Raw genomic sequence first — 17,309 nt, 5'->3', positions numbered from 1 at the left:
TACACTTGCAACTGAACCCCTTGCTCACCATGCTCCCTGAGGATTTTCAGCCTGACTTCTTGCCCGCTGAAGCCTCATCATCAGCCCTCGCTGTGTTTTTTCTCACAAGAATACAGTCTTCTCCCTAGTGAATAGCCTCTGGTTCCAATAAGTGGCAGGTACCCAGTCATGCTAACCTTGCTCAGCATCTCCAGCACGGAGGCAAGCACTCCGTCAACCAGTAGTGCACTAATTTGCACTTAATTTCTTGCCTCACACCGCGATGAGAGTAAGCTCCATCCTATGTACTTCCCACAATGGAGCACTAAGTCTCATTTGGACCTTTGGGTGTTACAGTGAGATATTAAGTCTGGCAGAAATTACTGATGCGTTTAATTGTCCTTCATTGCTGTCCCATTGAAGCTAAATATAAAATTCCACATAAAAGAATCCTGAGCAGGTTTCAATAACAGATGCACCATATTAATTCCTTTTTAATGTTTGAGGGCAAAAGGATATTTTGCCTCTTGTAAGGAAACTATGGTTGCAGTTTGTGCTTTTTCTGACCCCTGCTGATTTTTGCATTGTTTGAAACCACTGTTGATTTTTAAAGAGTTTGAACTTGGCATTACTTTGTGCTTTGTTTTCAAATTTGTGAAGGCAGAGGATTTTACTGTGTTGCTTTAATGGGGGAGAGAGAGAATCAAACTCCAAAAAAGTCACAAGCTGAATTATTTTGATTCATGAATGTCAGATAAGTCAGTTATTGAAAGAAACAATTTGAACACAGTGCAGCAATTGAAGTAAGGAAATGGGTATGCTGTAAAGCTAAAGATGTACAAAATGGGTCCATGAATATTTGCTCACATTTAAATAAAACCCCACAAATTGAATTTGTTTCAGATGCATTCATGTCTTATGTTCAACTTACCATGAATGTTCTAGTGAATGAATTTACAGGAGGCACTCTTATTCATTGTTTGCTGAGATTGTCAACAGCGTCAACAGAAATAGCGTTTTTTAATTGAAGTCAGTAGTTGAGCATGTGCACAGAAAATAGGCTAAAGCTATGATCCCATACAGATTGTATGCTATTTCTCTCATAGATAATGCCAAGAACACAGTGCCAGGAGATTTATGACGTTTAGTATTGCACATACCCAACTGGCGCAGAATGTGCAAATATACTTTGAATGGGTACCCTTTTTACTAGTGCATGATGGAGACATCAACTTTTTCAACTTAGTAATACAAAATGTGATGAGGGGTTGGATAATGTGTGTTTTTGGGGTGACAGGACACACATTCTACAGACTGTGCATTAATGGGTCCCCTCATGAAACGCAATGTTTTAAAACGCTATATTCCCTCTGCAGACGCCCCATATTCCAAGATAAGAGGAATTACCTGACTTCTCTTAATAGGCAGCGATTCTTCTAGTTTGTATAAAATCTTTTTATCCAATTTTACAATGTACATGGCAGATTTGCAAAGGACAGTCTAAGAAGATACAGAGAGAAATCTCAGATGGATAACAAGTAACTACAAAGGTTAACATACTGCACTTGGTGCAAACAACATAATGAATATGTTCATCCACAAATGTTTGCTGTCCAGAATTCCTTTAGCTGCAAAGGCTAAGAACATTTTGTGTTTAAAAGACACGGGTTGGAATTCAATTTTTGCTGTGGGTCCGCACGTAAAATGTTAATGCTCCATACACAATAGATATCCTAGTAAGTGCTGGGTGCTGATGGAGAAATAAACAACCTGATGTTAATTGCATGTTTGGGCTGCAGTTATCTAACTATGCCTATTGTCAGATGATTATGTAAGATGAAGTTATGTATTTTGTTACTGATGCTTGAAATATTAAAGCATTTTGGGATCTTAACTTTTTATTTAAACTCAGGGCTTTGTTTATTTCTGTTAGTATAACGACCTGGCCAAGTTTTTAGGAAAACTTTATAAACATGCACTCTTACACTCCCCCTACACCTCTCCCTCTGATGCCAAGTCCACACTAGACCAAAAAGTCAATCTAAGATACATTAATTCCAGCTATGCACTTACTGTAGCTGAAATTGTGTATCTTACATCAGTTTTCCTGGCCATCCACACACACAGAGGTTTACGAGACAGTTTCTCCTGTCAACTTCCCTGACTCCTTGCAAGAATGAGTACCACCAGCGCTGACTGGAAAGCCCTGGTGGTTTGATTCAGTGCATTCCTACTAGGCATACTAATTGAACCCTCAGAAGAGTGACACTGAAGGAATTGATCTTTCAGTAAGTGTAGATGTACTCTGAGTTTGAGTGGTCATACTATGAAACATGTCATTGTGGGGTACCATGATTATTCAAAGCACCCAAGACATATTTGAAATTGAGACTGGCATTTTAAGTATTTACCCTCTGAAAGGATTGCACACAGCCCTTCCGTGTCAAAGCTGGACTTCTTTTAATAGGCAGCAAGTCTTCTGGTCCATATAAAATATTTTTATCTAGCTTTACAATACGGACAGCAGATCCTTCTGCACTGTGAAGCTAGATGAAATATTGCTCATCTCTGAGCTAAAGGAGTGTACTTGTGAAGCATCAGGAAGTGTTATGCTCTTAGCGAGCGAACTCTTCATGAGGCCTAATCACATGTACTAGAGAAACTTACACTTGCATTTTGAGGAGGACATGGAAGACTATTTTGATTCACGGGTTGGGCATCAAGTGCCACATTTTCAGTGGTGGGCATGAGTGCTTAGGTTGCAACAGAGGGGAAGTAGTACTTTGCTCACATTGTGCTGGACAGCATTAGGGTAATGGGGTGAGCATGGCATGAGGAAATACTTTCTGGTGCAGTACAATGCATTCACATGGGGAAAGGAAGATTAAATGTTGTTGACACGGGTTCAGTTTCCGATGCACTTACTCACTCTGAAACTGATGAAACTGCTAGAGGACCCACGGGCTACTGCTGCTTCCGAGAAGTATAGGAGTGAAGCCTATTATAACAGGTAGAGGTAGGAGAAGGGTGAGCATAGCATTGTTACTGACTTGTGACATGGGGTGTGCTTAGATCACAGTTGGGTGGTGGCCTGGCCACCACTAGGATGAGCCTGAGGGCAGATGGCACACTGTGGTTGCAACAGGTCTTGCACTTTTGTTGTGGCCAGGACCAGAGTAAGATGGGGCTTATGTTCCCCACTGGCTTGACTCTGTTTACAACCACAGCTGTGGAGACCCCTTAAAGTGACTATTGTGAATTCCAGCTGTTTCTATTATTTATTCCCTTTTCATCCACGTGCTGCCCTAGGGAAGGGAATGCAATGCAAGGCGTCACAACTTAGAGGTTTGGGCTATTGCTGTTGCTGTCTTTTTGGCTGTGTACACATGCTTTTGGCTTGAGTACATGTAACAATTATTCTCTGAGTCGGTGTCGTGGATCCTACTGTCAGAACACTTATGTCTCGAGCATGAGATAGGATTTTTTAATAACTGCATCTGTTGGGGCTGGCTATCTGTACTATACCTTTTTATGCTCAGGTGAAAAGGGCAGCATAGCAATGACCCTCCTTCAATTCCTTGTTTTACAACCTGTGGCAGAAAGATGGTTCCCTGGTGAGTGTCTGACCCACTCTTTTTCTCTGAGTAGTTTTGTGAAAACATTTAGCTTCACCTTCCTTAATTGTGCTAATTATCAGTATTAGCATGATTGACAGAGGCATTCTTTCATCACCTTAGCTGTGCCTACTTTGGGTGTTGTGTTGGCATAGTTAAGGTGCCTGGGGGGACAGGGAGATTTTTAAAGGTAGACAGCCTGAGCAGTGCAGCCCTGCTAGCGTTTTCTTTACCAGAGGCAGACAGAGAGGATTCAGATTCATCTTATTTAGAGCACTGAGACCCAAATACATTACTGATTTGGGTACTGTTCTCACGTAACATGTTGCTTAGATCTTTTGTCATCTGCAACACAGGAGATTTCTGTCTGTTCACAGTAGTCAAGTCGAGAAGATGATTATTTTATGTTGGATAGTAACAGAGAGGAAGCCGTGCTAGTCTATACACTATCAAAACTATTTATCAAAAGACTAGCAAAATAGTTTATTAGGTGAGCTTTCGTGGGACAGACCCACTTCTTCAGACCATAGCCAGACCAGAACAGACTCAATATTTAAGGCACAGAAAACCAAAAACAGTAAGCAAGGAGGACAAATCAGAAAAAGATAATCAAGGTGAGCAAATCAAAGAGTGGAGGGGTGGGGGGAGAGGTCAAGAATTAGATTAAGCCAAGTATGCAGACGAGCCCCTATAGTGACTCAGAAAGTTCCCGTCCTGGTTTAAACCATGTGTTAATGTGCCAAATTTGAATATAAAAGCCAGCTTGGCTGTTTCTCTTTGAAGAATGGTGGGAAAGTTCTTTTTCAGTAACACACATACCTTTAGGTCATTAATAGAATGCCCCATTCCATTAAAATGTTAACTAACTGGTTTGTGGATCTGGAGTGTTTTGATGTCTGTTTTGTGCCCATTAACCCTTTGTCTAAGGGAGTTAGAAGTCTGTCAAATATACAAAGCATCTGGGCATTGTTGGCACATGATGTCATGTATGATGTTAGTAGAGGAGCATGAGAAAGTGCCCGTGATTCTGAGAGTAACCTGGTTAGGTCCAGTGATGGTATTTCCAGGGAAGATATGTGGACAAAGCTGGCAGCGGGCTTTGTTGCCCGGTTTCAACCGGGATGGGAACTTTCTGAGTCACTATAGGGGCTCGTCTGCATACTTGGCTTAATCTAATTCTTGACCTTCCCCCCCAACCACTCCACCCTCTGAATTTGTGCACCTTGATTATCTTTTTCTGATTTGTCCTCCTTGCTTGCTGTTTTTGGTTCTCTGTGGCTTAAATATTGAGTCTGTTCTGGTCTGGCTATGGTCTGAAGAAGTGGGTCTGTCCCACGAAAGCTCACCTAATAAACTATTTTGCTAGTCTTTAAAGTGCTACTTGACTGCTTTTTGTTATGATTTTATGTGTACATGTTCTGCTACATAAAATAGGTGCTGCTCTGTACAGAAAACCAGTTTTAATATCTTGAGTGTGTGCATGTGTGGTAGAGAGGACGGTCACTTAGAGCTAAAATGGCTTGCCATTTTTTGCTGAAAGTATGGAGTAGTGTATGCATATACTCTCTCCCTTTTTTACAGGTGGCACAATGGCCCTAAGGAAGAAGTTGAAAGCACAGACAGCATCTTACTTTCTTTTTGAAATAGTGCAGTTAAGGCTACTTAAAGGTGTAGAGTGCCAACTCTTGACAATATCTTTGTCCCCCTCCACCTGAAAGAGCTATAGTAGGGGCAGTGGTAAGCCTTCTTCCTTACACCCCCATGTAATGCACCTCAAACTGGTGCTGCAGGGATTCTGTTCTTGGTCCACTCAATCTCTCCTGGGATTGCCACTAGGGGAACTGGGTGTATCCATTCACGTCAGTGTCTTTGTCCTCCAGGAATGATTGAGACTGCAGACCAAGTTGTAGTATCATCTACATCTTCACTGCAATTAATTTATATTGCTGTTCACAATCTCCTCTCCGGTAAAACATCACTGATGATGAACTGTCTACAAACAGCTGAGTTGTCTCTGTGACCTTGCCTCCGCTAACCATTTTCCCTTCCAAATTTCCCTCTCTAACTAGATAGGAGCACTGCCCTCTAGGTGATCTGCTCTGAACAGAGTTAGATAACATGGTGGTAAAAATAACTGTTGTTATGGGACACTGGCATAAACCAGTGTCCACCATGTCTGCAAATGATGGTAATAAGAGCTGGGTATTTTAGTGGAAAAGGCACAGCCTGCTTAATATCAGATCATGTCACTTTGTTTAATGACAGGAGGTACTGAGCATAGGGCAAGATCAATACAAAAGGCATGAGCTGCCAAAACAGACCTCCCTCCATTGCCTATCTTCTAGCAAATGTGTTGTATATTACACACAGAGCTATCTAATAAGCCGGAATTTGCCCCCTCACTAGCTTCCTCCTCCCTTGCTGCTCTGCCCACATATAACTTTAGGGCTGACGAATTCTCACATGTATCAGAATCGGTGCTGCATAGCTTCCTGTGTATGGTTGGCCATTCGTTTAGCCTAGCAATGTGGAAGCATTCCATCCTGTTCAATGTTCCTTCGGTAAACCTCAGTTAAGCGAAGCTTTCAAGACAGACTTCTGCATAAGCAGGACAAGTGGCAAAAAACTCCAGCTTAGCAAGGCCATCACAGATCCACAGCTGCCATCCACGAGTATTACAAGACAGTCATTTTCATTTTGAAGAATAACCTGTTCGTAGCTGCTCAGAGTTGGGCAACGCTCTCCGTGCTCACGCTGCTCCATAAAGAATCTTGTCTTCTCAAGTCATCTGCGTTCATTGTCATGGTTGACTGAGTTTCTGCAGAATGCTTGCAGGCTGTGCCAAATCCCAGGAATTCAAGAAACGTGTTGCTTTTAGCTTTTATTGGCGACACACACTAATGCTAAGGCAGCCTTCAGGTTATAACGGACTGTAGCACAAACACAAAACACATGTGGCCTATGTTGTGAAAACCTGAGAGCAATGTTTCATTGCAGGAGAGATCTACACATTTCTGATTTGCTGTTTGTGGGGCTCCCCCCCTCCCCCGAAAGGCTTTCCATGCAGTGTAGCCAGGATTGTTCCCAGAAGCCAGTCAATGGCATTTAATTGTCTAGGGAGATTGTTACTGACTGTAGTCTGGCACTTGTTGGCTTCAACTCTTTCTGGCAGAGGCTGAGAGAACTCCCTTCTTAACATTCCATTGCCTGCCTGCCTGCCCAAGTGGGGACCCAGGAATTGAACCGTGGTGAATCACAGAGTGCTACAGACCACAGGCTGGCACTGGCTTGCAAAGAGGGGATTCCATGACTAAAGTATGGCTGCTCAGGGGCTGTCTGAAGAACACCACTGTTCCCATTTCACAGAACCTTCACCTTGAAATTCCTGTTTGGAGGAAGGTAAAGACATCCATGAAACTTTACATCTTCGGCGATTTCCCCTCCACCCTCACTCTTTGAGGCTGAGTTAGGGATGGAGTCCCAGTGTAGTAGGTGCTGTACTTGCAAATAATAAAGGTAGGCCTTGCCCTAGAATTCTTATGCTCTTAAGCTAATCTGAAGCTCATTGAGGTCAATGGAAGCAGCCAATGACTACTGTAGGCTTGAGATCAGACCTTTACTTGCCAAGAGATGACAGGTAACTGCAGTGGGAGGGGAGACTCAAATGACCATGTTAAATGTAGTAAGGAACACAGATTCTCTGCAGCTTTGAGTATACAAACACAACAATGTGAACTCTGAAATCTAGGCATACCCAGTGGGCATGCATATGTATCTTTTGGATTCCGAATACATGTGAATGGAATTCACCTTCAAAGCACGAAAGTCAAACAACCATGTAAGCAGGGTGGCTGCAAACACCTGAGCTGGCACAGGAATTTCCTGCATTAAAGGGAAATCCTATTTATAATGTGAGGAGGAGCGGAAAGCACTGATAAGGATTCCTTCTCATCAGAGTTCTTTCTGAGAAGCACTTGAAAAACTAATTAAGAGAAACAAAATTCAGAAAAAGCCCTGAAGGGCAAGGGTCAGAGTGTTAATTGTGTTGCCTTGCTTGGATCTGAAATGTGATCACTTTTAAAATAGAGAGAGAATCCAGAGAGAGGTAGAGAGAGAACCCAGAGGGACCTGGATAAATTGGAGGACTGGGCCAAAAGAAATCTGGTGCGGTTCAATAAGGAGACGTGTAGAGTCCAGCACCTGGGGCGGAAGAATCCCAAACATTGTTACAGGCTGGGGACCGACTGGCTCAGCAGCAGTACGATGGAAAGGGACCTAGGGGTTATGGTGGATGAAAGGCTGGATATGAGTAAACAGTGTGCCCTTGTAGCCAAGAAAGCTAACGGCATACTGGGGTGCATTCGGAGGAGCATTTCGAGCAGATCTAGAGAAGTAATTATTCCTCTTTATTTGGCACTGGTGAGGCCACATCTGGAATATTGTGTCCAGTTTTGGGCCCCCCAGTAGAAAAAGGATGTGGATTTGCTGGAGCAGGTTCAGTGAAGGGCAACAAAAAATGATTAAGGGTCTGGAGCACAAGACCTATGAGGATAGGCTGAGGGATTGGGGCTTGTTTAGTTTACAGAAGAGAAGACTTAGAGGTGATTTAATAGCAGCCTTCAACTTCCTGAAGGGGAGCTCTAAAGAGGAGGGTGAGAAACTGTTCTCAGTGGTGTCAGATGGCAGAACAAGGAGTAATGGTCAGAAGTTGAAGAGAGAGAGGTGTAGGTTAGATATTAGGAAAAACTTCTTCACCAGGTGGGTGGTGAAGCATTGGGATGCGTTGCCTAGAGAGGTGGTGGATTCTCCATCCCTTGAGGTTTTTAAGTCCCGGCTGGACAAGGTCCTGGCTGGGATGACTTACTGGGGGTTGATTCTGCTTGAAGCAGGGGGCTGGACTAGGTGACCTCCTGAGGTCCCTTCCAGCCCTGTGATTCTGTCTTACCCTGACCCCACTCCCTGGCCTGCTTTAAACCACCTGCAAGCGTCTGTGGTTCAAGCTGCCCCGTGACACTCCGGTGCAACCCCCATGCTGCCTCACAAGCCGCCCTCCACCCCGCCCCACGCGACTCTGGTGCGACCCCACCCGCCCCGCGTGGCTCCAGTGTGATCTCCCCTTCTGGCTCACAAGCTGCCCACCCGCTCTGCGTGGCTCTGGTGCAACCCCTCCCCCGCCAGCTCACCACCCAGGCACGGCTCTGATTTCAGCTCAACTCCCCTCCCCCCCTGCAGTCCAGTTCACCACCCGTGCTCAACTCCACCCCTCACCCCCTGCAGCCCTAACCCACCCCAGGCTTAGCCCACCCACCCCCACCTCCCAGAGCCCCAACCAACCGCCAGGCTTAACCCTCCCCAGCTGCCCCAGGACTTACCTTCCTGCTGCTTCCCTGGCTTCAGAACATGTATTCTGCCCCTATGGTACAGAATATTTCCATGGCAATGAAGGAACTGAATACTGAAGAAGAGTTTAGTCTGAGACAAAGATTTTGCTCCCTTTAAACTCCTTGGTTTGAGACAGAAGTGTGGTGGTTTGATGTCACAATGTTTGCATTATCGTGTCTTTATGCAAATACCACTCATGAAACTCTGAACAGTTAGCACTTCATGGGAAAGGTAGGTTGAAACAGTGGTCTATCAAAATGAAAAATGGTTTGGTCTCAACCTGCTTCTCATGACCCACACAAAAAGACAGCACACCTGGTGTCTGGGGAGGAGGCCACTTCCAGAATATCTCTGGGGCTTTTGTAGCTCCCACTCAGGACAATTGGCAGAGTGGTATGATTTAAGGGGCAGCAGGACTGGAATAGTGGGGGTCTGTTGTAGGCTGGGAGTGAGGTTTGTTGGTAAAGCTCTGTGTTGGAAGCTTGCTCTGCTCCTCCTGAAAGCCTGACACCCTCAAGCCAGGGTTATTGATCTCATTGTCAGAAGTCATATGCTATTTTACCAGCTGAAAAGCAGGGGAAAAAGAACAAGTCTTCTGAGCACAGCTATTTTGTAAAACTTCTATTCTGACTCTTGGAGTAGTGCGATTGAAACTGGACATGATGTTAAGACTAGATTTAGAAGCCCTTACAGAATAAGGGTGTAAAACACACATACACACAGAGCTATTTTGCTGTCTAAACAGTTAGTCCAAGGTGTACAGGATGGTTTGACTGTAAGGCTCAGGGAATTAGAGGATATTCTTCAAGTAGGAATTGCTAAGCTCATGGGAAGGTTTCAACTGAGATATATTTTGGTTTGCTGTTTGAGTTAATAACGAAGGCAAAGCCCATGGAGAGGTAAGCTTGGACCAGATATTCAAAATATGTATGTTTAGGTGCATGTGGCATTTTCATCCTGCTTACCAGGGGCCTTAAGTCCTTAGAGATTTGCTTTCATTACTAGTGCAGGAAATGAGCAAAAATGAAAGGGCTTGTAAGACTAAAGCTTTGCTCACCTCCATCTGTGATCTCAAAGCATGTTATGGTTATTGATAAAGTTAAGTTTATAATCCCCTAGTAAGGTGAGTATTATCTATTACAGCATGGAAACTAAAGCTAAAGGTTGACATCCTGGCCCTCTGAAGCCAGTAGCAAAACTCACACCGATTTCATTGGGACCAAAATTTAACATGAAGATCCTTTTTCCAGGCCACATAGAATGTCCGCAGTGGAGCCAGGAACGAAATCTGGTTTCCTGACTTAAATCCCCAAAACCTGAGGTGCAACCTCATCCTTCTCTTCTACTTTGGTCTTGGGAGTTGAGAGGTACTTGCACAGTAACACCTAGCAGCCTAGGACGATGAATAGGTATAAGGACTTCAGCTTCCTTGGAAAGATTTGGGATGCAACAGATCACTGAACAAAACCACAAGGTGTTCAAGTACTCAGTATATGTGTGAAGCTGAAAAAAATCTATCTTTATCTCTAAAGCCACATTTGGTTTGTTGCTGTGTTGTAGAGTGCTTCATAAAAAGAGAGGACAAACAGTCTTTCAGTACCCTGTACCTGAATTTGGGCTTTCCTGGACTGAAATGAACACACTCACAGTGTACGCTTAGCATTCTGGGCTCCTGGCTTTTGGACACATTTGAATGCAAGCGTACTAGAATAAGACAATAACCCTGGGTGCATCTCATATCCTTTTTGAAGCAAAGTGAGCATTTGAGAGAGAGAGAGAAAAGATTGCATAGTTTTTGCCATTGGCTTTACATAGAACTTTTTCTCCCGACCTACATATATGATATATCTATAGTATAATTCACCTAACATTAGCTTGTCTTCTGCTGATGCACTTTCTATTTTCACAACACTACAAGACAAGGAAATGGAAGTTATATTGAAAGAAATGCAGTTTGCTATGGGGAAATCTGGGGGACACAAGCAATGTAGGAAAGGGGTGTTCTGGGAGGCAGAGGGGTTTGGGTCCTGAAATGTGCTATGGGCACTATGGTCCAGGGGTGTGTTGTTGGAAGGTCACTACCATCTCTTTGCTTTCTGTTGGCCTATGAGAAATGAGCTGGTGGGTCTCAGGACAAGTAAATAGTGTAATGATTCTCAGCCAGAGGAGCAGAGCCCTGGGGTGTTCCACACGCTTTAGGGGGGTCCTTCTTCCAAGCATGCCCATTGTTAGAAAGCCGAAGGCCCCACTACTTGTGGTTGTAGTCAAAGCTTGACCAAATTAGCTGGGGGGTGGGGTGTGCTGGCTGTTGCTCTACTTGCTATCTGCTAATGCCCATTCTGGCTTTTATGTGGGGAAAACTAATTGTGGTGCAGGTGGGCTGTGGAGTTTTTATAGAACACTGGGACCTGAATTTCAGAAAGAATAAGGCTGAGAACCCTGGCGCTACTGGATAGAAAGAGATATCAACACGGTTTTCACTAGCTGATAACTTTGCTGAGATTTCAGGGATTTCCCGGGATTGTGTGGATGCAGAATGATTTATTGTTGTGGGTCACAGGTTGAGAACCACAATCCTCTACTCCCTCCAAACCCTTCATTGTCATTCCTCCTCCATTTCCCCCTCCCCCCCCCACCACACCCAAGATCTCTCCACAGAGTGGGACCTGGAGTGGGTGCTCTAGGTTTGGGGCCAGACAGCCTAAAATCTGGAGAGTGCAGCAGCACCCTCACAAGCCCCTCCTTCCCAGTGCTCCCCTCTGCCTCGCTGTTCAGAGTTCCTGGCCTCTCTGTGAACCTTCCCAGGGACACTCTCCCACATCCTGCTGCCCTTGTGGCACTCTTCAGCTCCCCTGATGGCAGGAGGGCTCCAGTCAGCTGCACCAAAATGTCTATTTTCACAACTGTCAGCTGTTTTTCAGCCCAGAGCTACAAATTTTTATTCTTTTTCCTTTTGCACAGCTGGGCTGCAGCTGTATGCTAACTGGGCCACCTGCAGGCCACTAGTTGAGAACTGCTGGCATAGAGCGTGAATTTCTTTCTTGCCTCTCAAATAGCTGACCTTTCCAAGTCCAGTTAGAGGCATGTCTTCAGAGGAACTGTGGAAGAAGGGCTTTTATTGCCAGTGCCCATGTTGCACCTGCCCTGTGGCTACACAGGTGGGCAATCACTTAGGTCAGCAGTGCTAAACTGACCCAAAAGTATTTAAATGTTTAAATTTTCTTTTGTTAAATATTAGAATTAACAGAACCTTAATTTAAAGGCTCTAGAACACACGGTGCATTGCCACAGCATAGCACTATACCTGCATCTACCTCTGACAGCAGCTAAATGTTTCCAAAACCTCTTTCATTTTTATGAGGTCTGTCCTCCAAGGATTGCTAGAATAGGAACAAGAAATGCTTGGGACAAGGACTGACATTTCTGGTGAGGCTATCGCTGAAGAAATGCCTGGGCACTGTATGCTGCTTTCTCTGAAGAACATTCCTGAATTTCATAAGAGTGATTGTTTTTTTTAGTGTACTGCAGTTTCTTGGAATGTTTCCTAAAAGACAGCACTCCAGCAAACACAGGGACCAGATTCCTTTGGACGATACATTTGCCAGACTAATGGATTTCACCACTTTGTTCTGGAACGAGCCATCAGTTCTCTAATTGTGACTTGAGGGAGAACATCTACAGTGAATAAAACAGTTTTCTGTTAAGGGAGGGGGGAATTTATTGGCAAAGTATAGTGGAATAATAATAATTATTACCATACAACCTGCAGAGACCTTTGGGGCATTCTGTACTGTTGCAGAGAACATAACACATTCATGGAGATAAGGTAAACTACTGTGAGCCTACTAGTTGGAGAGACATTTTTCCTCCAGTTGTGTCCTTGTGTGGATTTATATATTATTTATTTATGAGTTTGCAGTTTACCAAACATATGCTAATTTTCAAGAGGATAAGTGAATGTTTTTAACACCTTTTTTTCTCTTCTGTTCCAGTGTTTGGGTCATGAAACTTAATCCACAACAAGCTCCATTATATGTGAGTAGATCAACATTTGTTTTTTGTTGTTGTTGTTGCAAACTATTTGAGGCTGTTTTGCTCTTTTCCACTGACATTGTTTCCGTGTTTTATTCTTTGTTCCCCAAATAAATTAGAAGTGTAGTATTTCTGAAAAGGGAGCTTTTTAGCTCATGTGGATAATATCTTTGAAGTAGGAAGTTTAAGGGTCTCACCTGTGAAATTCTGTGATGTGTAACACTGTGGTGTTCCATGCATAAGCTTCAGAGCATGGAAATGCCCCTTCCTTTTTGGAGAACATTTCATGGTGAATGTCAATGCTATTGGAACTCAAGAAATGTTGAGAGGTTTTGCAAGTTGTAGTTCCTGTGCAAAACAAGAAACCTTAATCACAGAGGGCAGTGGTTCCCAACCTTTTCACTAGTGTGGATCCACATTTACCCCTCTCTCCCGCAAACTGTGTGAGGACCCCATCAGAGCCAATTCTAGTGGTTATGTACACTTCATTAAATCAAAATGAAGCCACAACATAGACTTTCGGACAACAATTAGTAACATTATTGGAAGGTGTTTAATTCTAAAATAATAATTAATTGTACGTTTGCAGTTTCTTTAAACGTATTTTCTGTGGTCATTTTTTTTCATCGACCTCCTGCAATGCTCTCATGGCCCCTTGGGCATAAATTTTTGTCAGACATCAGACAGGACAGAAATGAAGCTGGGTCTTCAGGAAATGGCAGGAGAGCTTGCTAAGTTTTCTATACTACAGTGTGGTTTATATCAGTCTCTCTAGAAGCTGCTGATTATAGATGACAAATAATAAAGAACATAATAGCTTTTTTTTCTTAATAGAATCCCTATTGCAGCATGATAGAAACTGCCAAACAAGAGCTGGACACACGTGTATAAATTGTGGAAATATGTTTTGGAATCAGTGGCAGGCGGTGTAACTCTTTTACTATCTATAGCACCACAGATGTGCATCATGTTAGTGGTTTGCTTGTGAAATCCCTATATTGTCTATAATGTATTCCTTGTTTGGAAAGGAACATAAATGTGCTGTGCCAGTTTTAAGAATAAGTAACTGCTATTCTTCTCTGAGTAAACCAGTTCTCTTCAATAGTTATATGTTAGGGACCTTTGTCACATGCACTGACCAGTTAGCGATGCATATTTTCTAAAGCTGCTGTCATCTTCTTTTCTAGTTTGGACCCCCTTAAATAGACTGTAATCTGTTGTTTCCAAACAGAAATTCCTAAAGGGTGCGTCTACACTTGCATTCCTCTTTTGAAAGAGGTATGCAAATAAGGGCAATTGAAAATGCAAATGAGGTGCACATTTGCATATTTGGCACCTAATTTGCATACTCTTATTTCGAAAGAGCTCCTTTATTTAATGGGAAGAAGGGTTCTTTCAAAGATGGGGTTTACTTTAGAAAGAGCAGCGTCTACACTGATTTTCTTCTTTCGAAAGAAGCTCTTTTGAAATAAGAATATGCAAATTCCCCTCATTTGGTACAGGAAAGAGTCTTCGAATGACACAGCGCACAGTCAACCTGTGGAACTCCTTACCAGAGGATGCTGTGAAGGCCAGGACTCTAACAGAGTTTAAAAAAGTGCTCGATAAATATTTGGAGGTTAGGTCGATAGATGGCTATTAGCAAAGGGTAAGGTAAGGTGCCTAGCCTTTTGTCGAAGGTGGGAGATGGATGGCAGGAGACAAGTCGCTTCATCATTGTCTTCGGTTCACCTCCTCTGGGGCACCTGGCATTGGCTACTGTCGGCAGACAGGATACTGGGCTAGATGGACCTTTGGTCTGACCCAGTATGGCTGTTCTTATGTTCTTATGACACAATATGCGATCTGGTTCCTATTGAAGTTGATGATACTTCTACCACATGGAAATGCCCATAGTAGGATTGCCTCTGAATGTTTTATCTGTGCTACGTTGTTTTGGAAAATGTCACTTATTACTTCTGGGTACAGCTCCACTAACACGTTGGGATTGATATGAGTGTTAAAAACAACAAGAGGTCCTGTAGCACTTTATAGACTAACAGGTATTTTGGAGCATAAGCTTTTGTGGGCAAAGACCTGTGTCGTCAGATGCATGACTCACATGGTGCTCATGCATCTGATGAAGCGGGTCTTCGCCCACGAAAGCTTATGCTCCAAAATACCTGTTAGTCTATAAAGTGCTACAGGACCTCTTGTTGTTTTTGAGGATACAGACTAACTCGGCTACCCCTCTGGTATGTATTAGTGTTAGTTATTTTAGTGTAGGCGGGCCACTACCGGTCAGAATGTTTAGCTCTGTATTGTCCTTGCTCTGAGCAGAATTATCCAACATAGTGGGAAAAACTCTAGTGGTTACTTTATGGTCTTGCTGTTGCTACCATTGATAGAGCTCTGCTTGTAGTAGTAGAAGAGCTTGCACAGACAGCTGTAGCAGATTGAAAGAAGTGTTAAGCCTGCAGGGGTGACAGGAGTGTGTTTTTTGTGGAACACATAGGGTGCATCTACCCTAGGAACTAACTTGGACGTTAACTTCAAAGTTAGGGGCTACTTCAAAGCAGCCTGCAGAGTGTCTACACATGTTTTTCCTTACTTCGAAGTTAACTTCGGTGTAAGGGAGCCCAACTTTGAAGTCCTTATTCCATTCCCAGTTTAACTTTTGAATTAGGGTTTGTGTAGATGCTCAACTTTGAAGTCTGTTGTTTCTAAGTAAGCCACTTTAAAGATATTTTTGTGGTGTAGGCAAGGCCTTGATGTTTGACATTGTAGACTTATTGACATTGACATTTTTAATGTTCACCTTTGGTCTGTGAGTGGCTTAATTTTTTTTTTACCACCACACAGACACCTTGTTTCTCACATCAACACGAGAATGTGATTACCCTCTGAAAAGTGACTATAATAATGTCTTATTGAAATCTGCAGCTGCATTGTGTATAATCTTGCAACAGATTTTAACCTAAAATTTGGTAAATCACAGACAGATTATAGCCACATCAATTTAGAAGAAACTTCAAAAGTAAGTTAGAAACCACCAGAGAGCAATAATAAGAAATTGCAGGTTATGTGTGTATATTTGATATAAACACCATATTGGAAAGTGTATGAGCAGACAATATTAAATTTGAGTGAGTAACTTTATGAATTTCCTGTTCTTGATTGCTTGATTTCTCAGTCTTGTTGTATTCAAGCTAAGTAAATTTTTTTCCAATCATTTTGATTAGCTCATGGTTTGTAGATAATAAATTCAAACATGGGACATATTTATAAGGTCTCATTTTTCCATGTAAGGGCAGGAAGGATTAAATGGAAGTTTAGCTTAGCACAGGGATGAACACAATTATGATAGTATTAGCATACTCTACAGTTCTTTCTTTGTGTATGTGGATATGATTATGATGTGACTGTTACTGCTCTCTGGTAATTCCTCTCTCCCCTCCCCCCACCAATAGCAATAGTTATTTGGCTTCTACTGAAATCAAAAGACTGCTGTAGTAGATGCAAACAATCCACGAAAATAAATGTTTGCTTTCAACTTATCTTCTATGTAACCTTTTTGGATCAATTTCAATGTTTCATCTACCTCTACTAACAACTGGTACCTCTCTGTCAGTTGAGTAGATCTCCATATATTGGAGAAATATAAAAAAGATTAATACCAAAACCAGATCCAGGATATTCTGTTGTTTATCATCAGTGGGGGTGGTTGTTGTCTCAAAAAGGAGATGGAGCAATTTTTTCATATCACAGAATTGTAAGGGACCTTACCTTGAGGTCATTGGGTCTAGTTCCCTGCACACTCAGCAGAACCTAGCACCATCCCTGACCAATTTTTTTTTCAATTTTTTAAATCTTAGCTGTCTCAGACCCTTGAAAGGCCCCCTCAAGGGCTGAACTCACAATCTTGGGTTTATGAGGCCATTTCTCTAACCACTGAGCTATCCTTCCTGCAGGTGCAGCTGTGGGCTTTGCTATCAAGCATCAGTAGAAGTTCTTGGACAGTCTTGACATCCCACACAGGCTCAGCTGTGGGTTGCATTTCAGAAAGCTAAGAATTGTGTTCAAAACAAGTCATTCATCTGTAAATAAAGAATACACTGTCAGCAAAGCAAATTATTGGAAATGAAAGTAGTGATTTTCTGGAGGGTGCCACAAATATAAATAATTCTTCCAGGAAAAGTTTGATTGGTTGGTTGGTTGGTTGGTGGTTGTCCAAGAGGTCTTTAGAGTGTGGCTTTTTAAACCAAGAAATTAAAGTTTTAAATGTATTTGTTGCTATTACTATAGCAACTTCCATCGTGAAGG

General features: G+C 42.8%; 1 protein-coding gene across 7 annotated transcripts in view; it reads left to right on the top strand.

Annotated features, from left to right (window-relative positions):
- AKAP13 (A-kinase anchoring protein 13) overlaps positions 1-17,309 on the top strand; it is a 352,799-nt gene that overhangs the window by 86,660 nt on the left and 248,830 nt on the right. For all 7 annotated transcript variants that reach the window (XM_075007027.1, XM_075007032.1, XM_075007030.1 and 4 more), the window contains one exon: positions 12,968-13,010. In XM_075007027.1, coding sequence (XP_074863128.1) covers positions 12,968-13,010 — 43 coding nt within the window. The remainder of the gene's footprint in view (positions 1-12,967; positions 13,011-17,309) is intronic.

The sequence above is a fragment of the Carettochelys insculpta genome, chromosome 12, assembly GCF_033958435.1.
Source record: "Carettochelys insculpta isolate YL-2023 chromosome 12, ASM3395843v1, whole genome shotgun sequence".
Classification (NCBI taxonomy): domain Eukaryota; kingdom Metazoa; phylum Chordata; order Testudines; family Carettochelyidae; genus Carettochelys; species Carettochelys insculpta.
This window is presented reverse-complemented; position numbering and strand designations above follow the sequence as displayed.